Source organism: Panthera tigris, chromosome A3, assembly GCF_018350195.1.
Source record: "Panthera tigris isolate Pti1 chromosome A3, P.tigris_Pti1_mat1.1, whole genome shotgun sequence".
Taxonomy (NCBI): Eukaryota; Metazoa; Chordata; class Mammalia; order Carnivora; family Felidae; genus Panthera; species Panthera tigris.
In genome coordinates this window covers 34,293,832-34,319,984 of record NC_056662.1, presented here as the reverse complement: position 1 = coordinate 34,319,984, position 26,153 = coordinate 34,293,832, and the positions used below count along the sequence as shown (strand labels likewise).

Here is a 26,153-nt window from a genome sequence, read left to right as displayed (position 1 = left end):
TTTATCTGATTAGGTCAAATCATATGAAATTGCTAATTTTGGCAATTTTAAGCTATGCAAATGACAATTTCATATAGCTCAGTCTCTAACTACAGCTATTTCTCAGAGGACACGAGTAAAGGCAAGTGTTTTTAGGGGCCCAGGAAGGAAAGTAATGTGACCAATGGAATAATGTGTGCACCAGGGAGCCGTGGAGTGTGGAAAACTCACAAGTGTATGCTCCTTCTGAAGGCATGCAAATGACAGCAATATAATGTTGTGTGGCTAATCAAACCACTTTTATGGTGTTGGTGACTCTAAGGCTGTCAGTTTGTGTCTGTTATCTTGCAGGAATAAATATCCTTTGGCCCGATCAGCAACTTTAAGGAGCAATTAAAACAAAACACACCAATATGGTGAGGATGACTAATTTTAACTTTAGCATCAATGCCCATTTATTGTGTCTAGTGCCTTCTGGGTATATGTTGAGAAAAATTCTGAGCCATGCTTCTCATTAATTTTGATGTCTTTCATAGGTGCAGGACAGAGAATCTTATATGTATAAGCTATATATTTGTTATTCCCAAAGGAGGATATTATAATTAAGGCCAAGTTATACTTTACAATATGCCAAAGAACATGTGTCCAAGTTTCATTTAATTCATTAATGAGAAAGCCAAAACTTGAATCTCAAAGAAGGCTGTGAGACACCAATGTATGCATACATGTGTGTGTTAGCACATCACCCAAACAAAACTCCCAACAAACCTATAAAACCCCCAAACAAAATCTATAAAAATATTGCTAAACTGAATATAAAGCTGGTTAATATTCTACACGTCAAGCAAACATAACCTTTGGGTTATCTTCTCTACCTTTACAATTTTACAGGAGTTGAAGATTTTAACATAATTTTTTAGCTTAGATTTAAATCAATAATAGTAAAAAAACCAACAACCCAGAGTTGGGTAAGTCAGTATTTGTGAAGATTATTTACAATTAATTATATTAAATAATTTAAAAGTTCCCAGTGAAGGAATTTACCTAACCTTGAATAAGAACAATGAAAGAGTTTGGAAGACAGTTCAGAATATGATTACAGACTGCAGGTGAACAGACACCTGGGAGCAACTTTTCAACCCCAAAGCTCTGCTTTGCTAATAAAGAGCAAATGTGGAAGACTTTTGATGCACCAAATGACTAAGCAGACATATGTCAAAGTCAAGAAAAGTCAATGAAATGGTAAGGATAAGGAGTAGTAGGTTTATAAGTTGTAAAGTGTCAGCTAAGGGAACAGCAATTCACTGGGAAAAATGCAGATGTTTTTGGCATAATGAATTAGCTTAAAAAATACTTCTGACTAGTAAAAGCTTTGGGACAGAAAACAGACTTTTAGGGGATTTTTCTTTTTTGCATATAACCTATAGCTGGATAATTGTTGTTGCCATTGACCTAAATGTATCAGTCCTTTCTCCATCAACCTTGCACTACTTTTGCAAAACTGCTTACATTTTTTTCCTGGTATACTGAGGAGCATAGAAAAATAAAAAACCTTGAGAATTAAGCTAGGAAACACTGTTTTTCTAAACAAATTAGTAACAGAATAAGAAATCTAGCTTCCAGGAGCACCTGGGTGGCTCAGTCGGTTGAGCGTCCAACTTCAGCTCAGGTCATGATCTCACAGCTTGTGAGTTCAAGCCCCGTGTCAGGCTCTGTGCTGACAGCTCGGAGCCTGGAGCCTGCTTCAGATGCTGTGCCTTCCTCTCTCTCTGCCCCAACCCACTCGCATTCTGTCTCTGTCTCTCTCAAAAATAAATGAAAACATTAAAAAAATTAACAAAAAAAAAATCTAGCTTCCATTTCTGCCAGTAGTAACTGATAAGGGGCAAATTCCTCAACCACAGGATGGGTAAACTATACAAGCTCTTAAGTCTCTTCTTCCCATAAATTCTGAGTTCCAGTGATTTAATATATTAGGGATGATTACTAGCTAAATCAAAAACAAACTGTCCCATATTAGGATGACATTAGGAAACATCAAACTACAACTAAAAGCAATGCTACAACTTTCTGGAATAAAACCAAGAAGATAAGTCCAGAAGGATAAGGCCAGCTTACAAAGCCTACAAATAAAGCCCTTTACATATTTTCTTGTTAGAAGACTGGTATGTTTCCAATTGGATATGCCACTCATATAATGACACCTAAAGATCATAGTAAGTGTATGTAGCCTTTGAACCATTCAGAACCAAAGTAGGAAAAATTGAAGTCCCTTAAGGAACAGGAAAAACACTGCTCTATGAGGCTATTTTGTTCAGAAGTTCAGGTGTTCAATGAAAAGGGAAACCAGTGATGCAAGAGAGAAAAGATTGGACTTCCATGGGGAGAAACGATCTTGAAAGTAATAAAAGAGGTGAGTGGCATGACAAAATGATGGTCCCAGTGGCCATTTAGAGGTCTTATAATTCTTCAGCAATATCTTTGCTGCAAAGAAACTGTCATGTGGTGTTGCACAAATGCCATGGCCATCAACTGTTGCTCTGCCTCCTTCTGCCTCCTTTGAAGCATTTCATGAACTATCTCTATGATAATTTCCTCTGTTCTCTCTTTCTGGAACATTATTTGGTCAAAGTTTGCATTTTAATACAACCTCTCTCAAATTTTTAATTTTATTTCTTTGTTCTACTTTCTGGGAGATTTCCTCAGCTTTATTTCCAATATTCTTTTAATGTTTTGTTTCTCCTGCCCTTCTTTTCAATCTAAGGGCCCTTCTAAGGGCCAGTTTGTGTTCTCTGGTATTTCTTAAAAAATAGCATTGTGTTCTTTTTTCCGTAGTGCAATATGTTCTGTTATCTTTCTAATGATATAAATAGCACATGTGTAATTAAAGTTTTCTTCTCACTGTTTTCTCCAAAGCTACATTTTCCTTATTTCTACTTGAAAAAAAAGTTTTTCATTTGTCTAGAAATTTTTAATTTTCTGTTCATATTTCAAAATGGTAGACTACAAAGTTTCACTGGATTTTTGAATGCATCTGGATAACTGACTATAAACTTGAAAATAAAATATCATTGCAGAGAGATCAGTCTTTGTCTCTTTGGAGTGACTGCTAATGTCAATACTTTTAGGACTTTCATCCTGGGCTGATCAGAGTCCTGAGAGAAGATCTATTTAATCACTTGCCAGGAGAATACAGGCCTGGATATCAGCCTTCCAGAGCAAATGCGGAAAGAAGGCTGGAGAACTCAGCACTCAGTACATTTATGATCACTTTATCTCCTTGCTTTCAAAATTGTAGCTCTGCCTTCACCTGGGACTGTGTCATCCTCAGACCCTCTGTTTCCTCGTCTCCAGAGAGTAAATCGTTAGTCTTTATCCAGGGAGGAGTTCTGACTATCCCTTAAACAGTAGTCAACCTTATTTTAGGCTGTACTCCAAAACCTACTTCCAGAGGAACCTGACACTATCAATTTTTAAGACTTTTAAGGTTTCATGGAGTAATGCAGATTAGTCCCCAGCTTTTTACATGGCAGATGTATGATAGGTTTCCCCAGTCTGTAATAGCAATAAGCATATAACTAGCTGCTGACATTATGTAATTATTGTCTCTTAGCCTATTGTCTCCACCCTTGCCAGATTACACCTTTAAAAAAAAAAAAACTCCTTTAATTTTAGTGTAGTTTCAAGATAATTTAATTTAGTTGAATATATTCAGACCATCATATTTATCCTGATATTTCATGAGTTTTCTTTTATTTTTTTTAAAGTTTATTTATTTTAAGAGACAGAGAGAGACAGAGAGAGCATGCACATGAGCAGGGGACAGGTAGAGAGAGAGGGAAAGAGAGAATCCCAAGCAGGCTCCACGCTGTCAGCACAGGGCCCGACCCAGGGCTCCATCTCACAAACCATTAGATCACGACCTGAGCTGAGATCAAGAGCTGGACGTTTAACCAACTGAGTCACCCAGGGGTCCACCCATGATTTTTCTATTACACCAGACCGTTAAATTTATAAAGTCAGATTTCACATGCTTTGCCCTTTGATCCTAGCATTTTTAGGGAAATCGAATCAGATGGGAGGAGCTGAAGGTCTTCTGTCATTGACCTACTTTGCCGGGTCAGAGACTTATCATAGGCCTCCCTGGTTTTCTCTTACTTACATCTTTCTAGTGAAGAGTAAGCAATGACCAATATCTCACCAGAGAGGGTGCTAGATGGGTAATTTGTCAGTTGGCTGTTCCTTGCTATATCTTTTCCCAGGTAGAGTGTTATCAGAGTCACAGAAGCAGCCTCAGCACTCAGGTACTTATCAGGAAGAAAGGTGCTTGGTCCCCTTTGCTTCTCTTGCCAACCTCACAAGGCTGCTTGTATGGAACAGGTATGTTAATGTGTGTAAGGAGGTGCCAGTGTCTACATGCTTCTAAGGCAGTCATTACGGAGACAAGCCAGCCTTTGATTTTATGGGTGCCAGTGAATTGTCCAACTCCCCTTATGGTGGTCATGGGATGTGTTCCTCATGACTTAATTCAATCAGAAGAAAATACATCCAGATTTAATTTGATGTCATGTAATTCTTTTTTCCAAGTCTCTCATGTAAAATTATAATTTGAGTTCAAAGCACTGCCTGAGAAATTTTCTGATTAAATCTAAAAAAAATTTAAGGAGACTTCTAGAACTAAATTCTAGGGCAGCTGAGATAAATTACATATTCAATTCAGGTGTAGTTGGGAGTATTCAGATGAGATATTTCCTCTCTTCCTTTCCAAGTCCTCTCACTCTTCTCCAATACAGTAGGAACAAAGCATTCTAATTTTGCCTCAGGGAAGGGAGGGGTGGTAGAGGAAAGGATGTTTTTTCTTCTTGGTTCTGAGGGCACTCCTCCACTAAGACTTCCTTATCCCAAGTCTAGGGGAAGTTCCAGACAAGTGTGTCCTGAAGAGAAAAGGTTGTGGCTCCTTTCCCAGGAGATGTCCTTAAAGTTCCAAGCCCTGGTGTTCCCCAGTGGCGAGAAACAGCAGAAAAGTTTTATTTTTACCCTGTCCCTCTGCCTAGCCCCTGGCAGAAACACTAATTAGATGGCATTAAATGTCTAAAGCCATCAAAATAGACCACAAAGGGGGGACTATGATAATTCAGAATAGGGCAGATCAATTCTTAAACAATAGAAGACTTGATTCGTCATTACATTGCAATGACAAATCACCTGCCCTGTTCAATACAGGGCCTCTTAGCCTCTTTGTTCAGCTCTGGTAGAATTTCTTTTTAAATTCACAAGAAGTATATCTGAAATAAATCCATAAGCCCTCATATTCTACCTATAAGCTTATGAAAGTGACTATCGATAAGGTCAGTTACCACAAGCTGATGTTCCCCTGTGCCCTGAAACTGCTGAGGTTGGTGGTGAGTCCTCAGCACCACACTTTCTCATGATACTTTACAGGATCTGCATGACCAGAGGAGAAAAGTACAGCAAGGCATGCTCAGAAGCTGATCTCTAGAATTCATGGCACATTACCAAGGTGCCTTGAAAGTCCCGCTGTCAGGTTCTTTTCTATTCAGTATGTGTTTTTTACCAGGATGGTGACCTTGGAAATGACCCAATCATGGCATCAAAGCACTGGCATGGAACTGCTCCTGAGGTAGTCCTAAAAGCAGATGTAAGCTGGAGCAGCAAAATGCTAAAGAAAAACATTATGCCGTGGAGGCTCAGGGAAAGAAAATGTAACTGGCTGTATTTACAAACACAGTATTTTTTTTTAAATAATGGATTCTGACTTGAAAGGAAATGTATTGTAAAAGTGCAAGCAGGATAGGAAAGGAAGACAGAGAAGCTCTTTGAAGAGCTTCTTGAGATTTATCTATTTCCAGTATGTCATTTAATGAACTTTTCTGTACTGTTTAGTATGTGCAAATATTAACTCATTTCATCCTCATGATAACTCCATGGAATGGGTAATACATTTATGCCCCTTATGTGGATGAGAAACCCAAGGCAAGTAGCTTGCCCAAAGTAACACAGTTTACAAGTGGATAAAATGGGATTGGAACCCAGGTAATCAGGCTTTGTGTTCCGTGCTCTTAACTACTATGCTATCCTGCTGTTGAATACCATACATAATCCGGGAGAAGGTAAATAATAACAATGATAATCGCCATCATCATCCTCATCATCATCATTGAAGGAAGTGTTACCCTTACTTGAGCACTGACCATGTGCCAGGCACTAAAATCCTATGAGAAAAATCCTATCCCATTTTTAGTTGAACAAACTGAAGCTTAGAGAAGTTAAGTGGCTTGCCTGAGGTCACAGGGGTACAAAGCGTGAGTGGGGCAATGGAGAGGGACAGATGGTGGTGTGTGCGACTGATGATGTTTGTCCACATAACGTTCCTAGCACTGGGCTGGATAAGGGACACAGATGATGAAAAGGAGAGGGTCTTGCATCCATGGCAGTTGGCTTTAATCTGGGCACTCTGGATTAGTCCTAAAAATAGCCCTGAATGTGACCAAGGAGCAATTTTTCCCCCTGATTTACTTATCTCTCTAAAACGTGTTACTTTAATCTGTGAAAGAAGCTGGGCTCAGCCAGCACAAGTGACCCATCTGGCAGAGGCGTGAGGATTAGCTCTTTGATTCGGATTTGTCTATCAAGGACTAAAATTCTTTTCCAGACTTAATTTACATTCTAATCTCTGCATGTGATTTAAAGGCATCCTCTAACATTTTTATTCTCCAACCCATGAGTCTGACTTTTAGCACGAAAAATAAAATACAACGAGAAACCTGTTATACCAACATGAGGACCAGAGAAATGCTAAACAGAAGATGTGACATTGTTTTGTGGGTTTTGCAAAAAAACAAAAAACAAAAACCCAAAAAACAAACAAACAGCAAAAAACAGGTTAGTTGGCTTAAAAAAAAATAGCCAAACACATGCAGGTAAAATCTTTTAAAGCTCACAAGAACAGAGATTTCTATGAATGCAGCCTTGGAAGACAGATGGCCTATAAATCCACACAAAGTCATCACACAGTTGAGACGGGCAAACTGGACCATGTGTCTGCCAGCTAGCATGGACACCAGCCTCATTCTGTGGAGCCAAATGCCAATTAGGCAGGCTCTGGCACTCAAATGTTCAGATGTCCATGGGATTAGGTGGTTGAGAATCCATTCATCATCATTCAATCCCCACTTGTAACGTAATGATATCAGAGAATGTTGGAATGCTACTGGCCCAATGGCTTAACACCTCCTAAGTCCAAGCACAGCACAGAAAAGCTATTTCCTTGGCTCATGTTTATTCCTGGTGCTGTGACCCTTGTGTGAGTTCTGCTAGACCAGCTCAGGGAAAGTAAGTGCAGATGGCTTTCATAGTCCATGGCTCACCAAAATCTATTTGTCTGCTTTCAGAAATAATCTATTAAATGTCCCCTTTTCAAGCACCCTTGCTTGGGCACAAACTTTCCGATTACAAATGTCAACTAACTGTGCTTTTGTAAGAGTATAATGAACTTTGCTGGTTTCTTGATTTTATCTGTTTATTTTCCAATCCTGGAGTCAGTGTTACAGATTCTTATTCATCTTGATTGCGTATCTGTTCTATTACTTTAATCACATTATTGTGTGATAGTGTCATTAAATGGCTACCTGCTCCTCTCAAAGCCTTTGCCGATTAACCTCTCAGCCAGCTGTCAGGGATTCTGTGTCCCTGCCGTCTCCCCTGCACTCAGTTGAACTTGTTGATATGGTTTGTGTGAAAGTTCTTAATGATGACACCTAACTTTGATTTAACACTTTCCCTTTACCAACATGTTCTCACATCTGCGAGTTTATTTACTCCTCACTGTTCTGTTTGGTAGGTAGGACGAAGTTTTATTATTTGACACGATAGATAACAAGCTCTAACCCAGTGAGATTTAATAGTCCTTTTAAATGGACGTGGCTAAGTAAGGAAAGAATCCATATTAGAATCTTGATCTCTTTTTTTGTTTTGTTTTATGTGGTGTTTTTCTTGTTGCTGTTGTTGTTTTTCTTTGTTTTTTGTTTCCTATTTTTTTTTTTTTTGCAGAACTGTATTGTATTTATTCATTAAAAAATCCATGTATAAGTGGACCCACACAGCTCAAACCCATGTTTTTCAAGGGTCAATTGTATATGTATCTTCTTTATCCTAGAACTTGATCTTCCAAACACTGGCTTGGAGTCTTTACACTAGATTTATGTAAAAGGTTAATGGTTAAAGGTTAGAGGTTCTCAGAGGGTTGCGAACAGTTTGTTGCCTTTTATTAGTGTACTGTCATCTTGCTTTATCAGAAAAGACCCTTTACAGTGGCTCCTGACCAGAAGGTAAAGGAGGCAAAAATGTTCTAGATTCTTAACTAGAATGTCATGTTCCTTGGTCAGGTGCAACATTGGCTTTCTAAGTGCAAAGATCACAACCTTCCCTTCATTTATGTCTCTTCCAGTTTCTAGTGTAAAGGCAGGCCTAGAATATGTGCTCACTAATGCTTTCTGAGCTACTTAGATGTTATCTCTTAGTGCCTTATATGTCTCAGCATTCCTGAAATACAGCTTGAATGTCACTTTCCTCTTCAAAAGCCTTCCCTTCTTAGAGCAATTCCCAACACTCCCAAGAACCTCAATAAAAAAAAACTTCCCCTTCCCTCCAAGCTTCCCTGGCACACAAAGGACACTCAATAGATACTGGGTGAATGAATGGAGGTGTATTACATTCTATCTTGTATTATAGTTATTTGTATATATCATTTCCCCTTCAAATTATAGTCTCCTTAAGAGCAAAGACTTTATCTTGAGTTTGTTCCACTTCTTTGGAGTTCTTAAGCCACATGGATAATACGTGTTTGTCAGATTAAAGTGTCCATGCAATTACACCAAGTATGTGTTAGAATAAAGAAAATAGTTCAGTGAGCATCAGGTACCTTGGAGGATTTCTCCTTTGACGTGCTGGAGATTCCTGTTATAGTTGCAGAGTTGGATGGAGAATTCTTTCTATACTATTGTGATCATGGTGAATATGGTTTTTGTCTGTAATGACATTGTAGCAGCCTGTGTTGGTGCCCCAGGAAATATGGTTGGGCTGGACTTCCATGTGCAACTCTTTGTCTGGTGGCTTTATGTGATGCAGGCCGGAAGTGCCTGAGGATTAATATTTCCTAACAGCATCTGCAGTGACAATGCTTGGGAAACTCAGGTGTGTGTTCTACATTGGCTTCTAGAATTCACCTCCGGACTGAGTCCCAGTTACACGCATGGATAACTTGCTTGGTTTCACAACCTTACTATCTGCCTTCCCTTCCTTGTTCTCACTTTCTTTTGTATCACCTCTCAAACTCTTTGTACTTGAATTCTCCCAGAGTTGGCTCCTGGGGGGAACCCAAACAAAGACAAATAGCAACATTAGTAAGAAACATCTTTGGCTTATTTTCTACATGTAAGGTAGAGTGTTAGGTGAGAAGGTTGATTTTGTCAAACATCCTCAGTTAAGCCTTCATCTTAAAATAATCTTATCTCTACTCTGTTTTGCTTTCACTCTGGACTCCTAGAGACCACAGTGGTTCAGAGTTAAGACAGAATTTCTAGAATGTCTATAACGAATTAACGAAGTTATAGATCATTCTCTGCTTCCTGACATTATTTCACCTATTGCCATGGCACATTTTTTAGCTGGTAAGTGTTAGGGTAAACAGTCCACATCTCATATCATCTGGGTTCCTTGTAGACACAGTTTGTTTTCCATGGAGTTGATTCTCTCTGCATTTGAACTGTTTCTTTCCCACTTATTTTGTACAAAACCAACTATTAACAATACTAGACTACGGGTAACGCAGATGTTGGGGGCCAAATGCCTATGACTTAGTGGCTTTTCTCCAGCAGTGTTACCTACTAAGGCATTCTTTTTAACTGAGCCATAGTCCCACCTGACTTCTGCTGAGAAGGGGGAGGTATCATAGTTAGCAATGTTAATGCTACTTTCAGGAAAGTAGCCACTATCTGCTTTGTCCCTTCAGCTCTCACATGAAACTACAAAGCACCTTGGGAAGAGATAGCTGGCTGAGGGAAAGAGGTTTTAAGAAAACTCAGCATTCTAGAGTGGATTAGGCTACCCAACTCATTTCCCCACACCTTGGAACTGGCATTTGACTTAGTCTTTTACAACTTATTTTTTTCCTGACTGGTTTTTTTCCCAATAAAAGCTACTTCAGCTACAAATGGACATGGCTGTGACTTTCTGGCTACTGCCATGCTTTTCAGCAGACATGGAGGTCACTGAAAGAATGCCTGGAGGAGGGAAAAACCCAGGACTCCTAGGCCAGGCATTGGCCTCTCCTCAGGCCTCAGACTCCTGGGAAAGGAGGAAATGCAATCAAGGAAGGGAAAGGGAAGTATGTTACCAAGTCAACTAATGAACAATGGACTCATAATGGCAATATTGAAACAATTTTTTTTTCATTTGAGCCAGACTGAAATACAGAGAAGTCTATGAACATAGGAAACACAAAGTTAAGAGGAGTTTGAACACACAGTTGATAATGTCATTCTTCTGTGACCTTCCACAGAGGGCTAGAAAGTCAATAGGTGGAGTTTAAATGGGATCTTAATCAATAAAATACTAGAGTGGCTTTTCAGCCGCTTTCTCACTGTAGTAACTTAATTAAGCCATGAAAAGAACTGAACACGTCACCCAGTTTTCATCTGCCTTTGTCTTTGAGGAAGAGACTCTATATTGTTTGAGTTGACTGTGTACATTCATTCCAATTCTTTTATTGTTTGGATTGCTCAACAGGTAATCTATATAGAAATATTTAAATAGATGCTGTCTTAATTGTGAGGCAGATCTTTAAACCTGTCAATATTTCCTCCAGATGAGTGGTTTTTAAACCGAGCATCCTGAATCTCCTGGGGTTTTGACAGAAGCGCCTGCAGAGAATGAGGTGGAGGCGAGGCCACCATCAGCTCTATTCCAGACTCCCCCTTTCTTCAACCAAAATAGTGCTTTGAAAGGTTTCCCTACACATTGGCCTTCCTTGTGAAACTTTGTTGGAAGAAACAAACACAAATAAAGTAGGTTATGTCAAGGACAAGTTTGAAAACGACCTTTGTGGATGCCAACTGCTAACTTCTAAACAGTTGACCTGTATCTCCTTTCTCAGCAAATCCTGGTGGTGGGCCCCAAGTGAGAGCCGGAAGTGCTAGGGAGGACACTGCATTGGGGCACAGGAAATATGGTCCTAGTCTCAATATTGTCCTTCCTTAGTTGCCTCGTCTTTGGTCTGAGAGTTTGGGCTAAGTAGCTAGGTCCCTCATAGACAGGAAAGCCCAGGAGTTGAGGCCGCCAGCCAGACCTTCATGAATGGTAACAATAAACAGTCCTATGACAGGTTGGAAGGGACAGGCCGTGGGCACTGCCTCCTCCCATTTTTTTTTCTTTCAATGCTCAGCTACTCTAATCTTGTCCACTTTTCACTTCTGACTCTGAGGGCAATTTATGAAAAGTGCTTATCTTAGTTAGCCTTCTACAAGTAGGCTTTGAGACAAGGATTTCAGTGCAAGTAACTTATTTGGGAGGCAACCCCAGGAGATAACAGTAGAGGAGTGGAGAAATGAAAAGGGAAGGAAGGAAAGGCGACCTAGTAAAGGGAACATTATCAACCAAGTTACAGTTGTAGGCAACTAGGGTCCAATCCCACTGGGGAACTCTGGGAGAACAAGCATCAAAACCATCCTGCATAAGGGGCAAGGGGGATAAGGTACTACTTCCTGAATGAAAACCACTCTTGGGACCATGAAGTCTCAACCCTTGTAGGCTGACTGTAGCTGGGCTGTGGGAAAGTTCTGGAGAGTTGTAGTGGGACTGCTGACTTGTTGGAACCATGAGTGTCAGGGGAATGGGAAGAGCACCTAGTTCTGCTAGCTTGGTATCATCCCACTTCACAGATGAGAATTCTGAAGCTCCAGCAAGTCAAGTCATTTGCCTGAGGTTAACTGGTTTAACAATTAACACTATGCCAGCCTTTCCCTTTAATTACGGCATGTTTGATCTTTCAAGGATAGACAGTAGACATGAATAAAAATAGTCATTATTTTTTAATGACTTCTACCTAGACTAAAGTGAAATGGTGCTGGGAAAATAATTGTTTTTTAAAAATCTACCAGGAAGGGGCTCCTGGGTGGCTCAGTCAGTTAAGCATCTGACTTTGGCTCAAGTCATGATCTCAAGGTTCATGAGTTAGAGTCCCACGTCGGGTTCTGTGCTGACAGCTCAGAGTCTGAAGCCTGCTTCGGATTTTGTGTCTCTATCTCTGTCCCTCCCCTGCTCACACTCTATTTCTCTCTCTGTCAAAAATAAACAAACATTAAAAACAAATTACCAGGAAAATTAAGTTATGAAGTAAATGGTAAGATTCCAGTGTAAATCTTCACATTTTTAACTGTAATTTTATTTTAATAAAAATATTTATGAAAGAATGAATGAGTCAGAAATGAACGTTTGTGTACAGATAGGACTTGCCATATTTTTTCAGTTTTCATCTTCAAAGATTCTAATTTATTATTATTTGAAATAAGTGAAATAAGCCTGTTAGCCAAGAGACAGCAACATTCAGGAATGCCGCTGCCCAATGCTGTGAATCGCACTTCCAGATTAAAAAATGGTTTGAAATAATTTGTTATAAATACCAATTACCACTTTTCATAGTTCAAGTCAGCAAAGGTTTTGTGGCCAACAGTTAATACATGCAACCCTCCTATCACAAATAATTTACTTAATTCTCCCAGTAATTTCTCAGGGATTTTTTTTCAAAAAATGAGAAAACTAGAGGGTGGGATAAGTCAAAGAGGTTAAATGGTTTCCTAAGGTGAGGTAAACAGTGATGATGATTTGTTGATTTCTGACCCAGTTTTAGGGGGATCTGCTGTGTTTATCTGCCCGGTCAGGGAATTTTTGTTCCTTCTTCAGGGAAGCACACCAGGACTGAATTTCAGGGAACAACCTCACTCCTACTGTCAGTCCAAACAAACCATGTGGTATGGGTAGTGGACCCCTCATTGGCTCTAAGGAGAGTCATGTGACCTAAGTCTGTTTAATTATTGCACTCTATTCTCCAGGCCATGATGATCCTAGTTCAGCAGTGGCCTTGGGTGACTTAAGACAGGCTCTGGTTTCTGGTAATTTTGTTGGAAATATGAGTAAAAGTAACTTCAGTATATGAGCTACTGGTGGCCTTCTTGTTACTTTAGGAGAGTGTGCCCACGCTGGTATATTACAGCTAGTAGAGAGAAAATGATTGGAGAGGAAGAAAGACAATTCTTTATGACATCATTGGAGCCCTTTGATGTAGTCATGCTTGAAGTCATTAACACCTTGTAGTGTGTGAGTCTTGATAGTGTTGTTGTTGTTATTTACTTTTATTTTTTGTAGTGCAAGTGCCTGACTTAAGCTTTGATGGCTTAGGCATCCATTTCAAAAAGACACCCACTTCAAAGACAGCTATCATGAATAAACCAATTGACAGCCACATGGCTAGATAGGGAGCCAGGTCACCTCCCCACACTGACACTCCTTTGATTTAGAAAGTTTGCTTGATTTCAATAACTGGCCATTTAGACCACTTGTCTTTTCCTGATCTTATGTTTTAAATTCACCAGTAAAGAGTGAGCCCATGAAACCCCAGACACCCACCCTCAACCCCTAGAAAAACAGAACCCAGACTTGTGAGTGTGCTTTCTCTAGAAGTGATCTCCCTGTGTGGCCCCAAATGCATTGTGTGATTTTCAGGTCTTATAAGTAATAAACATCTATTTTTTTCCCAAATTACATGATGGTTGTTGCTTACGGGCATCTTGAAATCATAATAAGAACCACAAGTGCTGGTCCTACCACAATATTGGTTATTGATAAGCTGAGATCAACACGAAACACAGCTTGACTTTTTGTTCATATGCAACAATAAATTTCTTTCTGGGCTTCAATTTGAGTTAACTTTCTATCATTTTTCTACTGAAGGAGTTCCACGTAATACTACGGTTGCAAGACTCCCAAGTCCAGTGCTACTTCTAGCACATTCTGGGTGCTTCTTGCTATTGACAATAATGATATAATATGGTTCAATTTTAGGAGAGTCTAATGGATACATATATATTTGTGTGTGTGCATGTGTGTGTGTGTGTGTGTGTGTATACACAATAGTTATTTCTACTGATGTAATCATCAACATAGGTCTATTTAAGGCAAAAATGCTCACTATACCTGAACTTTTATTTGCTTTGCCTAAAGCCAAATCCATTTGCTATTATTTTGAGTTCATTTTAACTATTAAACTATTAACTCAGTGAGTACTGATCAACTACTAAAAGAGATTATATAGCTTCATTTTGATGACTTAATTGCAACAAAGCAGGGAAGCTTTTGTACAGCACACCTTATAAAAATTTAAGAGGAAGAGCTGCTGATAAAAAGGAATGTAGTTAGAAACATCTGGTAATATTATAATCTGATATATTAATTCAATTGCTTAACACATACTCATGAACACCTGCTCTTCACAGAAGGATAAAAATATGAAAAAACTCAACCATTTTCTCTGGGTTTGGTTTTTTTTTTAATGAATTTTTGCCTTCTTTTACAGACAGAACAGTTAAATCTAATCTTCAGTCTGTTACCTAAGGCATCATTTTATGCTTTTTCATGCTAATTTTACTCAATGCCTTCCTTCTACGGAGTGTAAGTGATTAAAAAAAAAGAAAAGAAAAGAAAAGAAAAACTCTGGGAGACATTAGTCTTCCAAATGACATTCAGGACCCTTCGGTTTGGAAGAGGCAGGGGTCATTATGTATTTCTGTGTTAAGCATGGGTTAGCATTAAGCATTTTGTTCCAGTGCAAACAACATGGTTAGGAAGAAACATTCCTTGATCTGGGGCCATGGCATTCTTCAAAGTGTGATTTTCAATAGTAAAAATAAATTGAACTCCCTTGAGAACAGTATTTTCTGCAACAAGATTTAAACTTTTTCTTTGTGGAACCCAAATATGTGTACATTTGGCCTTACACTGCACAGAGACCCTGTGATTATTTATAACCAGTATATACATCTGCAGAAACAGAAATTCCAGCATGGAAATGTGGCCCACATGCCAATGACAGCAGGCCCACAAAGCGTCAAAGTCCATCATCCCTTCTGGAGTTTCATTTCACACATCTATGTTTAGTTATCTAACGTACGGTTTAAGCATTTGGGCTTTTGGCCATATTGGAAATTTTTCATTTAATTTTAGATTACCTTCTATGTAAAAATTACATGAAGTGCATATAAAAACTAAACATTAGCATATGTCAACTTTGTGTAAAGTTTACTTGTTTAACACCTACTTAAAAATAGTTTCTCAATAGCAGAAAATTTATTTATATTATTATTTATGTATATTGTGGATGCATCTTATTCTTAGCATTTTATAACAAATATAAGCAATATGGAAGTGCTTTTTTCAGATAATTGGAATTGAATCTGTAGGTCAATTTAACTAATGCTTGTGCACATTTGAGGAACCAATCAAAACAAAAGTAGCAGAAAAAATTATAATGTAATACACTGATTTTCTATCTTATTCTACCATATTTATGTTAAGTATACTTAGTAATATAAGCATATTACAATGTACTATCATAATATAGTAATAATTAGTAATTGTAATAATTATATCCTACTAATATAGTACTTATTTTCTTACATGTTTATTAATCAAAATGTATTAACTCGTTGACTGGAAGTTAAAAACTCTGCTCTCTAGAAGAGCATCTTGGTACGAGATCTCAGGTAAGTCATTTAACCTCAAAATTTTGGTTTGCTTTTTACAAAATAATAATGTACATTTTGAAAGTCACATAATGAATGAAAGTTAATTTTCTTGAAGATCCGTACCAGTCATCATATTGAAATTAAACAATACTTTCTTAAATTGTACTTTGTTAGATTTTATTTGCAGTTACCTTATAAATAAAGAAGATGCAAAAAAAAAAGTTTCTGAAAAACTCCTAGTCAAACATCCAATATTGTGAACAGCAAAACCAAATGTTAAAATTGATTTTCATCTTTGGAAAAAAATAATTAAAACTCTTAGTTATTAGCCAACTGAGGTCTAACTCAACAATTTCTTAGTCCTACAAATAAAGATTTCAAAATCATTATCCTTTTGACAATGAAATAATAGTTAACACAATAAAACACTTTTCTCTAGTCTTTGTTCACATAGAGCTGAAGCAGTAAACAAAAGGACTCTCAAGTTCATTTTCTTACAGGAGTTTTTGGGCTAAGAAATGAAATCCATGATGAATGGATAAAGAAGATGTGAGATATATATATATATACATGTATATATATATATATATACACACACACACGCACACACACACACACACACACACACAATGGGGTATTACTTGGCAATCGAAAAGAATGAAATCTTGCCATTTGCAACTATGTGGATGGAACTGGAGGGTATTATGCTAAGTGTAATTAGTCAGCCAGAGAAAGACAAATATCATATGACTTAACTCATTTGAGGACTTTTAGACACAGAACAGATGAACATAAGGGAAGCAAAAGTAATATAAAAACAGAAGGGGGGACAAAACATAAGAGACTGTTAAATATGGAGAACAGGGGCGCCTGGGTGGCTCAGTCGGTTACGCATCCGGCTTCAGCTCAGGTCATGATCTCGCGGTCTGTGGGTTCGAGCCCAGCATCAGGCTCTGTGCTGACAGCTCAGAGCCTGGAGCCTGTTTCAGATTCTGTGTCTCCCTCTTCCTCTGACCCTCCCCTGTTCATGCTCTCTCTCTCAGTCTCAAAAATAAATAAATGTTAAATATGGAGAACAGAGAGTTATTGAAGGGGGTGTGGGAGGCGGGCTGGGCTAAATGGGTAAGGGGCATTAAGGGATCTACTCCTGAAATCATTGTTGCATTATATGCTAACTAACTTGGATGTAAATTAAAAAAAAGAAGAAAGAAAAAAAAAAAAGAAATGAAATCGATGATTAAAAAAATCACATCAGGGCTGACATGGAGGCTTATAATCCATATCAAAGGAAGTTGTAGAAAAAACCAAAATTGCTATTTTACTTACTTATCTATCTATTTATTTATTTTAAACAGTTTTTTAGGTCTTCTTAATGTTTATTTATTCATTTTGAGAGAGAGAGAGAGAGCACCCGTGTGAGTAGAGGAGGGGCAGAGAGAGAGAGAATCCTAAGCAGGCTCCATGTTCAGTGTGGAGCCTGACGAGGGGCTTGATTCCATGACCCTGGGATTGTGACCTGAGCTGAAATCAAGAGTCAGATACTCAACTGAGTCACCCAGGTGCCCCTATGTGCTGTCGTGATTATGGAATTCATCGCTAGTGTTTCCATAAGACAGCACTAAATAAACTTGCAAATGCTAAGACATATCATCTTAATTTCCATTAGAATCAAAATCAGTTCTTCTAGGATTATAGAGTTTTACAATAATCTGTCACAAATTTTTCTCTTTGAGTCTTTTACTGCCTTCAGGTCATCAGAGGGTGATGGATGGAAGTGTCATATGCAGGCTGAGGCACGGACCATCTGCAGTGTGGTGTGAACAGTGGAGAGAGGGGCAAAGTTTGGTCTCTGAAGTGTCTCACTGGTTTCACGAAAGCTATTTGTTTCTTCTGTGTCACAGGCTAACCATTTTTAGAGGTCTTGTTGGCTTTGTTATAACACTGTGCCTTATTTTCGGTGAAGTTCAGATTTCAGAAGGGAACTGTCAAGCTGCCCGGGGAAGAAATCTGCAAGGAGTTACTCTTTGCATAATGATAAGGAGAAATCCCATCTTTGTGGCTCTGGGGACTGAAGGGTGTCAGGAGTAACTAGGTTCAGGGGGGTGGGCCTGGCAATGCCGACACACACTGTTGATCACTAGTTTCCATTAACAACCTTACCTTCATGGCAGTGACAGGGATGATGACAACAACAAAGGCAAAGTGCTTGACCAAGAAAATGAACAAAAACCACCCCCCCCCCCAAAAAAATTTCATCTGTAAGTTCCCAACTAGTAACATGCAGAATAAAATTAATGATAATAGTTTACTTTTATACTTAATTCATGCATTTTATTTTCATTTCGAGGACTAGTTCCAGAATAAATACAAAGGTTAAAAGACTTTTTAGTCTATTTTTATGATAACCATACTTATTAATGACTCTAAGCTTGCTAGAGCTGTTTCTGTTACTTATGAACTGCCTGCATATTAATATGCAATTAATTTCTTCTTAATAGTTGGTTAATTGTACTTTATTTTCCTCTCTATGGAATATCTAGGCAATGCACAATAACATCAGTAATAACACACCAGTTTTCTCGGTGAAGATATTTCAGTCCAGGTGAGAATTGGTCTTGGTAGTAAAGAGAAAGCCGAAGGGCCTGTTCAGGGACTGTGATGCCACATATAACTGAAAACTCCCAGCAAGTAAATCGTCAGAAACTTATTTTGTCAATTCATTTCTCCAGAGTCAAAAACATAAATTTCTTAAGAACTTCCAGGCAACGTAGAACTATCTTTCTGATCAATTATTAGACTAATAAATTTTGCTATCAACATTGATTAAAACAAATTTTTTTCATGTTTATTTATTTTTGAGAGAGAGAAAGACAGAGTACAAGTGGGGGAGATACAGACAGAGGGGAAGACACAGAATCCAAAGCAGGCTCCAGGCTCTGAGCTGTCAGCACAGAGCCTGATGAGGGACTCGAACTCACGGATTGTGAGATCATGACCTAAGCCAGAGTTGGATGCTCAACTGACTGAGACACCAGTCATCCCTGATTTTTTTGTTTTTTAGATAAAAGGCCAAATTTTGTATTTCTATAAGTGGAAAAATTCATCAGTAGGGTAAATTAGAATAAGACAAGGGTCTAATGGATTAAAGAGTCTCTGTAGTTTTAAAGATTTAGGAAAAGTTATGGGTCGTTTTACAGAACTTCTAGAAATAAAGCCAAAAAGACAAACTTAAAGATATGGGATTTCTTGTTCAAGAAATATGCATTCAGTCACTAGGTAAATTTAAGATAAAACAAATGACATTTAAAAAAATGTTTTATGTACACATACACATAACCAGACACCGAAGTTTTAAAAAATTCTATCTCTAATTGAACCACTAGTGATTCAAGACAGAAAGGAAAGCAGGCATATAAACATGGGACCTAAATAGTCCTTGTTGTGGATACCTACAAAAGGTGACCCATTGACAATTAGAAACCAGCTTCCCTACAGTGTAGGGCAGACTGACCTTTTTTGGCAAGGCTATCGTTAGGCTCATACTTCTCAATCAGTACTTGGACTTGCTCTTGCTTTAAAGGTGGGTAAAGTATTTCATTTAGCCGAGGATCTCGCTGCTTCAGGTTGATAAAATCCATCATCTGATCAACCGTAAGGTATGGTTTGCTTTTGGCACCACTAAAAGCAATTAAAAACCAAGACATTAGAAAATTTGTCTACAGAGTTTCATTCATATATTTGCATTTAGCTACAGGGAAATAAAACCCTGCCATACCTGGAAAGAGCAAGCTATCTTAAAATCCTATCTTGCCCTAAAAACGTGCTGCTCTGTCACAATTGCTGTATTCTATGGGATGCAAGTATGTTTTGCAATCACTGCCACTAAATCGCAATGGCCTTGAACCCTACTGGATTCATAAGAAAATTCTGTTGCTTTTTCTTTATAATTTAAGCTTAAGAGTTTTCTCCTTCTAAAGGGATTTTAAGGCAATTTTTAAAAAATAAAACATATTGCAAGTATGTTTTGCAATCACTGCCACTAAATCACAATGGCCTTGAACCATACTGGATTCATAAGAAAATTCACAGAAGGAAAACATTGCATCTTGTGCTTAAGGATGCACCACTTTCAACTGAACATAGAGGTATGGGTGTTTTGGTTTTTTTTATTATGATGCTAAATGTATGGTTTAGTCATCAAATTCCCATATCCCATTTAATTGTTTAGAGATGTATGTATTACTCATTACTAACAAAAAAAAAGGTAAACAATCTGGGTACATTTTTCTTGTCAAAAGTTTTGTTTCAGCAAAAGTCTATAAATCTTCAACATAGTACGATTCAAACTCCCTTTTCAATCCTGTTGACAAACCCACAGCAAGTTCAATGGTGCAAATATTGCTGATGTTCAATAAACAGTTAATGGCAATAAACATCACAAAGTGAGTATATCCTGCATCATTCTTAGCGCTGTTCGCTTGTCTTCCACATAAAAAAAATCCTTATTTTGTCAATCAATTTGGGATTGATTTTCTATTGTCATGCAGATTTCAGTATACTAGGAAAGGTGAATTGCTGCTGCTCTGCATTTGCCCTGGTGTTTTGGTTTGTTTCTTTTATTTATTTTTTTCATTTTTTTTTTTTAAAGGAATGCCTATGAATTTTCTAAAATAGAAGCAAATGATTTTCAGCTGGGGCAGTTCTTAGCAATCCAAAGTTCTCATTTCACTAATGTGATTCAGAGACGTGACCTGACCGGTTCCCAGGTCAGAGTTCTTTCTGCACCATGGATATACCTCCACTGAGCCAAGATGCTGTGTTCTAGCCATAATCTTCAAACCAAACAGAGCCCCAGATGATTTGTAAACTAAGAACGCCCAGCAACAAATCACAGCAACCTTTCACTCATTAGAAGCAGGGGTTGCACATGAGGGGTAGAAATGTTGGTGGTCTCCCAACAAATTACACACAAGAGCTGTTATCGTACACGGTGCATAAAGAGTTCTTCCATATCCCTCTATTGCTCAAAATCCTGCCCGAGCCACCCCGAGCACCTCTGCAAGCCGAGAAAAAGTGGGTTAAAAGAACGTGTTCTCTTACAATTCAGAAAAGATGTTATCAATTTCAGGTCGAGGGCAAAGGTTGTTCAGGAAAACTCTGTACACTTCTGGAGTGAAATCTTCTTGAGGTATTGAATCATTCTGGGAAATAAAGCAACATGGTCAGTAGAATGTCTTATTCTTTCTCTATCTTCCCCCCTCCCTGTTTTCTCGTCTCTCTTTTCCTTCCTGTTTCTCTCGGAGGTCAGGGTGAACATTCAGAAAACATCATGAGGTTAGCTGTAGAGTTCATTTGGACACTGGCTTTGAGGTATCAAAAGTCTAACTTTCTGTTGCTTTTTCATTATAATTTAAGCTTAAGAGTTTTCTCCTTCTACAGGGATTTTAAGGCAATTTTTAAAGTACATTTACAAGTAAGTTAGACTTAGCACAAACAGGGTCTGTTTAGCAGATTTTCCTTTTAGGCATTTTTTTTCTTTTTTACTTTTAATCTTTTTAAAAAACTGTCATGAAGTATACATATCATAAAATTGGTCATTTTCACCATTTTTAACTGTTCAGTGGCATAAAGAGAAGTCACATTGTTTATGTGCTGTTTAGCAGATGTTTGAATGAATTCTTTTTTTTGAGGAGCAAAGAAACTCGAGACAGACATTTTCTTTTTTTTTTTAAAGTTTTTTTTTTTTTTTAATTTATTTTTGAAGGAGAGAGAGAGACAGAGCATGAGAGGGGGAGGAGCAGAGAGAGAGGGAAACACAGAATCTGAAGCAGGCTCCAGGCTCTGAGCTGTCAGCACAGAGCCTGACGTGGGGCTCAAACCCACGAACTGTGAGATCATGACCTGAGCCGAAGTCAGTCAACCAACTGAGCCACCAGGTGCCCCAAGACAGACATTTTCAAAATGAAAACATAAATTCCAATTTTGTATCTTTTTTTTTTTTTTTCAAACAATGTTCCTTCTGGCTTAAGTAATCTGATAAGTTGTAAAACAGTTTTTGTAAGTAGGACAGCACCAGTCATTATTTCTCACAGACTTTTCTTGGTCCTACTGTTTGGGAACCAAGTCATTGAGATAAAAAGTCATTTCTATGACTTATTTTTCTGTTTAGTCGGGCTGCCATGGAAACCGGAAGCATGTATTCAAGCCTTTGTTAACAGGAAGGACATTCTTCATGCTGCTTTCCTATTTCAGCTATGTGTTTGTATAATTATTTTTATTTTCAAACCCTTAAACCAAAAACACCCCTTCCTTTTACCATATGCATATGTTTTGAAATGTACTTTTATTGAAATACCTAAAATTGTTGTCTGAAATTGTACACTGCTTGGTAACAGATAAGAGACCTTAGCTCACTACTTGGCAGACAGCAGGAGTCTCATATTTGTGGAATGAATGAATAAAATAATATTTCCTTTAGTAAATCCACTTATGGAGCAGGAACAAAATCTATTTTGCAAAACAGAACTTTGATATGACCAAACAACACATACAGCATTACACATAGCAAGGTCCATTAAGCAGCAATGATCCAAACCTCTTATTTTTTTTCTCCTTTCTTGTGTTAGTTTAAAAGCTCTTCCTCCTGGACTGGGTTTTGTCTTCCCTTCTGTGCTACCATTATGTTTCACTGGTGTCATATTTCAACACTCTTTAACTGTATTGTGCTCCCGGCTGTATGGTTCGATTTCTTTCTAACCTGAAGAACTACACAAGCTAGGACCTGTGTGTTGTTTGTTAACTGCTGTGATTGCAGTGTGTAACATATAGTAAGTGCACAATAAATATTTACTAAGTAAATAAATGTAATTTATGAGAAAGGTGGAAGTTGATAGAATAGAATTCCCGTAGGATAATCAGATTCAACTGAAGTCATTTATATAAGATTCCATACACATAATTTCAGAACACAATATGCTTTCCTAAAACTCTGACCATTGTTTATTTGCCAGCTATGAATTAGAACTTTCTATTAAAGAGAAAGTATTAATGAGATAATCTCAATAAACACAATATTATTTTCATTGCCAGTTAGATGTTAGCACATAGGGAAAAAAAAACCCCATTCAATACAGCTGATTTTCTTTGTCTCATTTTTCTTTGCCCAACTTGACTGATGAGGATATCCTAAAGTCTTTGGTGTCAGTATAGGAAAATGGGAGAAGAAATAATTTGGAAACATGAGTTAAAATGAGCATCTATGAAAGCTAAACTGAAAGAATATAGGGGAGTTATTTTTGGAAAAGCTATGGACAAGTCTTACTTCCTTACATCTTAAACAGGGCTGAAATTCACAAATCTCATTCACATATTTTCTTTTCCTGGATCTCACAATTTGGTAAAGTGGATGTAACAGATTCATTTTGTCCTATCTGAGCAGGAGGAAGCTCTCGGCCTAACATTCTAAAGATCATTCCCACTATTCAAATACTCTTCTGCAGTCTTGCTGGACCACACTAGCTAGAGATGCTGCATTCTTTTTTTGTTTTCACAATCCACATTTATATATCTTCATTATAGTATCTATCATGCAGTTTTCCCCATATTTTTTATATGTTTGATTTTCTACTAGACTGAGTTTTTGAGTGGAGTGACTATCTCTTATTTAACTCCTTTGTGTCCTAAGCACACTGCCAGGCATTTAATAGCCACCTAATTAATGTTTGCTGGTGAACCCAGGATATGGGACCTGACCTTAGGTCTCCTGCCTTGTAGTCCAAGACTTGGCCCTTCACATCATGCTTCCAATACAAAACGGATCATCACTGATTATCTTTGCTATTGTTATAAGAAATTTCTGGAGGGAGGGGCATCTGGGTGGCTCAGTCAATTAAGCTCCTGACTTCGGCTCAGGTCAAGATCTTGTAGTTTGTGAGTTTGAGCCCTGTGTGGGGGTCTGTGCGGACAGCTCAGAGCCTGGAGCCTGCTTCAGATTCTGTGTCTCCCTCTCTCTCTGCCCCTCCCCTTCTCATGCCACCTTAAAAAAAAAGAAAGAAAAAGAAATTTCTGGAAGGAAAACTAAGAAGGGTAATGTAGTCTGAATCAGGCCCACTTTTTCCAGAAAAGTATTGCAAACTTTAAAAATGAAGTTGCTTCAATTCCATGCTTGTATCCAAAGAATCTCAAAAGGGAAATTAAAAAAAAAAAACCTCAATAGTAGTACTGGTAGCATTTGCATTTCCAGATTCCTTAGACATAGTTATCACATATTCACATACCAAATTAAAAACAGGAAAAGGAAAAAAAAAACCATATACATATGCATGTGAAAAAATACTCAGAGGATAATAAGAACTAATATATATTGAGCACTTACTGTGTGCCATGCATACAGAACTTAAAAATTTTTTTAAATTTTTTAAATTTATTTTTGAGAGAGAGAGAGAGAGAGAGAGAGAGCAAGTGGAGGAGGGGCAGAGAGAGAGGGAGACAAGGGATTGAAGCAGGCTCCAGGCTCTGAGCTGTCAGCACAGAGTCTGATGTAGGGCTCGAACTCACAAACCAGGAGATCATGACCCAAGCCGAAGTCAGATGTTTAACCAACTGAGCCACCCAGGCACCCCCATGCACACAGAGCTTTACTTGTATGTTTTCATTTGATCCCGTGTCAACTCTATATGGTTGGCATGGCTAGTGACCCTTTTCAGATACAAACACTAGGGACATGGCAGGTTACAAAACTTGTCTAAGGTCCCAAGTGTGTGTGTGTGTGTGTGTGTGTGTGTGTAGGTGCTATGGCTTTGAACCCAGGTCACTTGATTCTATAAGACACACTGTAATCCAGCAAACTAAATGTTCACATCAATTTATTCTTAATATTTTTGTTCTAAAGTTATAAGGCAAAAGTTGAGTTGGCCACACAGTACATGAAATAATCACAAGTAAATTACTCATAATAAACCAAATTCTTAGTGTAATTTTAAGAAAGAATTTTGAGACAGAGTCACAGCTACATAAATGATTATATTTTTTATTTATAGGCTGGGTATAAGTCATAGGAGAAAGACAACACATTACAGTCATCCTGGGAGAAGTATTTTTACATTTTATTTATTGTATTCTCCAGTAATATTTATAGTATTCTTTAAATCCAAAATAGTTACTGTTTGTCTTAGCATTATATGTAAGTTCATAACTATAGTCAACTTTATTATTTAAAACGAATACAGTTGATCCTTAAACAATGCAGGAGCTTGGGGTCCCGACCCTCCATCACATGGTCAAAAATCCATGTGTAAATTTGACTCCCTGGCAAATTTTACTAACAGCCTACTGTTGACTGGGAGCCTTCCGGATAACATTAGCAGTCGATCAACACAGATTTTGTGTATTATATATATTCTATCCTGTATTCTTACAATGACATAGCCTAGAGAAAGGAAAATATTACAAAGAAAATCACAAGGAAGAGAAAATACATTTATAGTACTGTACTGTATTTACTGAAAAAAAAATCCACATGTAAGTGGACCAGTGTGACTTAAATCTGTGTTGTTCAGGGATCAAGTATCCATTGATTTATTCCTATCTTGTTCATTACAGTGTCAGTGCTAGGGGCACCTGGGTGGGTCAGTTGGTTAAGCGTCCGACTTTGGCTCAGGTCATGATTTCGTGGGGTTCGTGAACTCGAGCCCTGCGTGGGGCTCTGTGCTGACAGCTCAGAGCCTGGAGCCTGCTTCGGATTCTGTGTCTCCCTCATTCTCTACCCCTCCTCCACTTGCACTCTGTCTCACTCTCTCTCAAAAATAAACATTAAAAATTGTTTTAAAAAAGTGACAGTGCTATGCAGTGACTATAATACAAATCCAAATGTCACTGAACTATTTTCAAGTTAATAAGTCTTCAGTCAAAGGGAATTTGGTTCAAGAAAACCACTTTGAGTTCTCAAAAAGTTTGTGGGTAAAGTGGTAATTTTCTGAATATGGAAAGGTGTTCAAAGGTCTCCCTGGAAAATATGTTTGGGTTATTAATAGAAAGACAGTAATTGCTTTGTCTCTCTTTTTAGATACAGTGCTACTTTTTAACAATTAAGGTAACTTTGGCAAGCAACTGTAGTCTCTAAAGGAGTACCCTCTAAAGGAATGTGTTATTCCAGTGGATCCAGTTGGCCAGGATACAACTTCAAGTGCATTAATTATTCCTAACAATGTGCACAAAGATAATGTTTAAAAAATCTCAACAGGATATCCACTGTGTTTCTGGTAAAGTACCTATTTACAGAACACAATTAAATCTAGTCTGAACAACCACTGGCTATGAAATGAGGCTCCCAGATATGCGGCCCTATCTACCATTTATGTA

General features: G+C 38.0%; 1 protein-coding gene across 1 annotated transcript in view; it reads right to left on the bottom strand.

Annotated features, from left to right (window-relative positions):
- Positions 1 to 26,153, bottom strand: part of PLCB1 (phospholipase C beta 1) — a 694,981-nt gene that overhangs the window by 184,482 nt on the left and 484,346 nt on the right. The window contains exons 8-9 of the mRNA XM_042980903.1: positions 20,895 to 20,995; positions 19,306 to 19,472 (exon numbers count right to left, since the gene is read on the bottom strand). Coding sequence (XP_042836837.1) covers positions 19,306 to 19,472; positions 20,895 to 20,995 — 268 coding nt within the window. The remainder of the gene's footprint in view (positions 1 to 19,305; positions 19,473 to 20,894; positions 20,996 to 26,153) is intronic.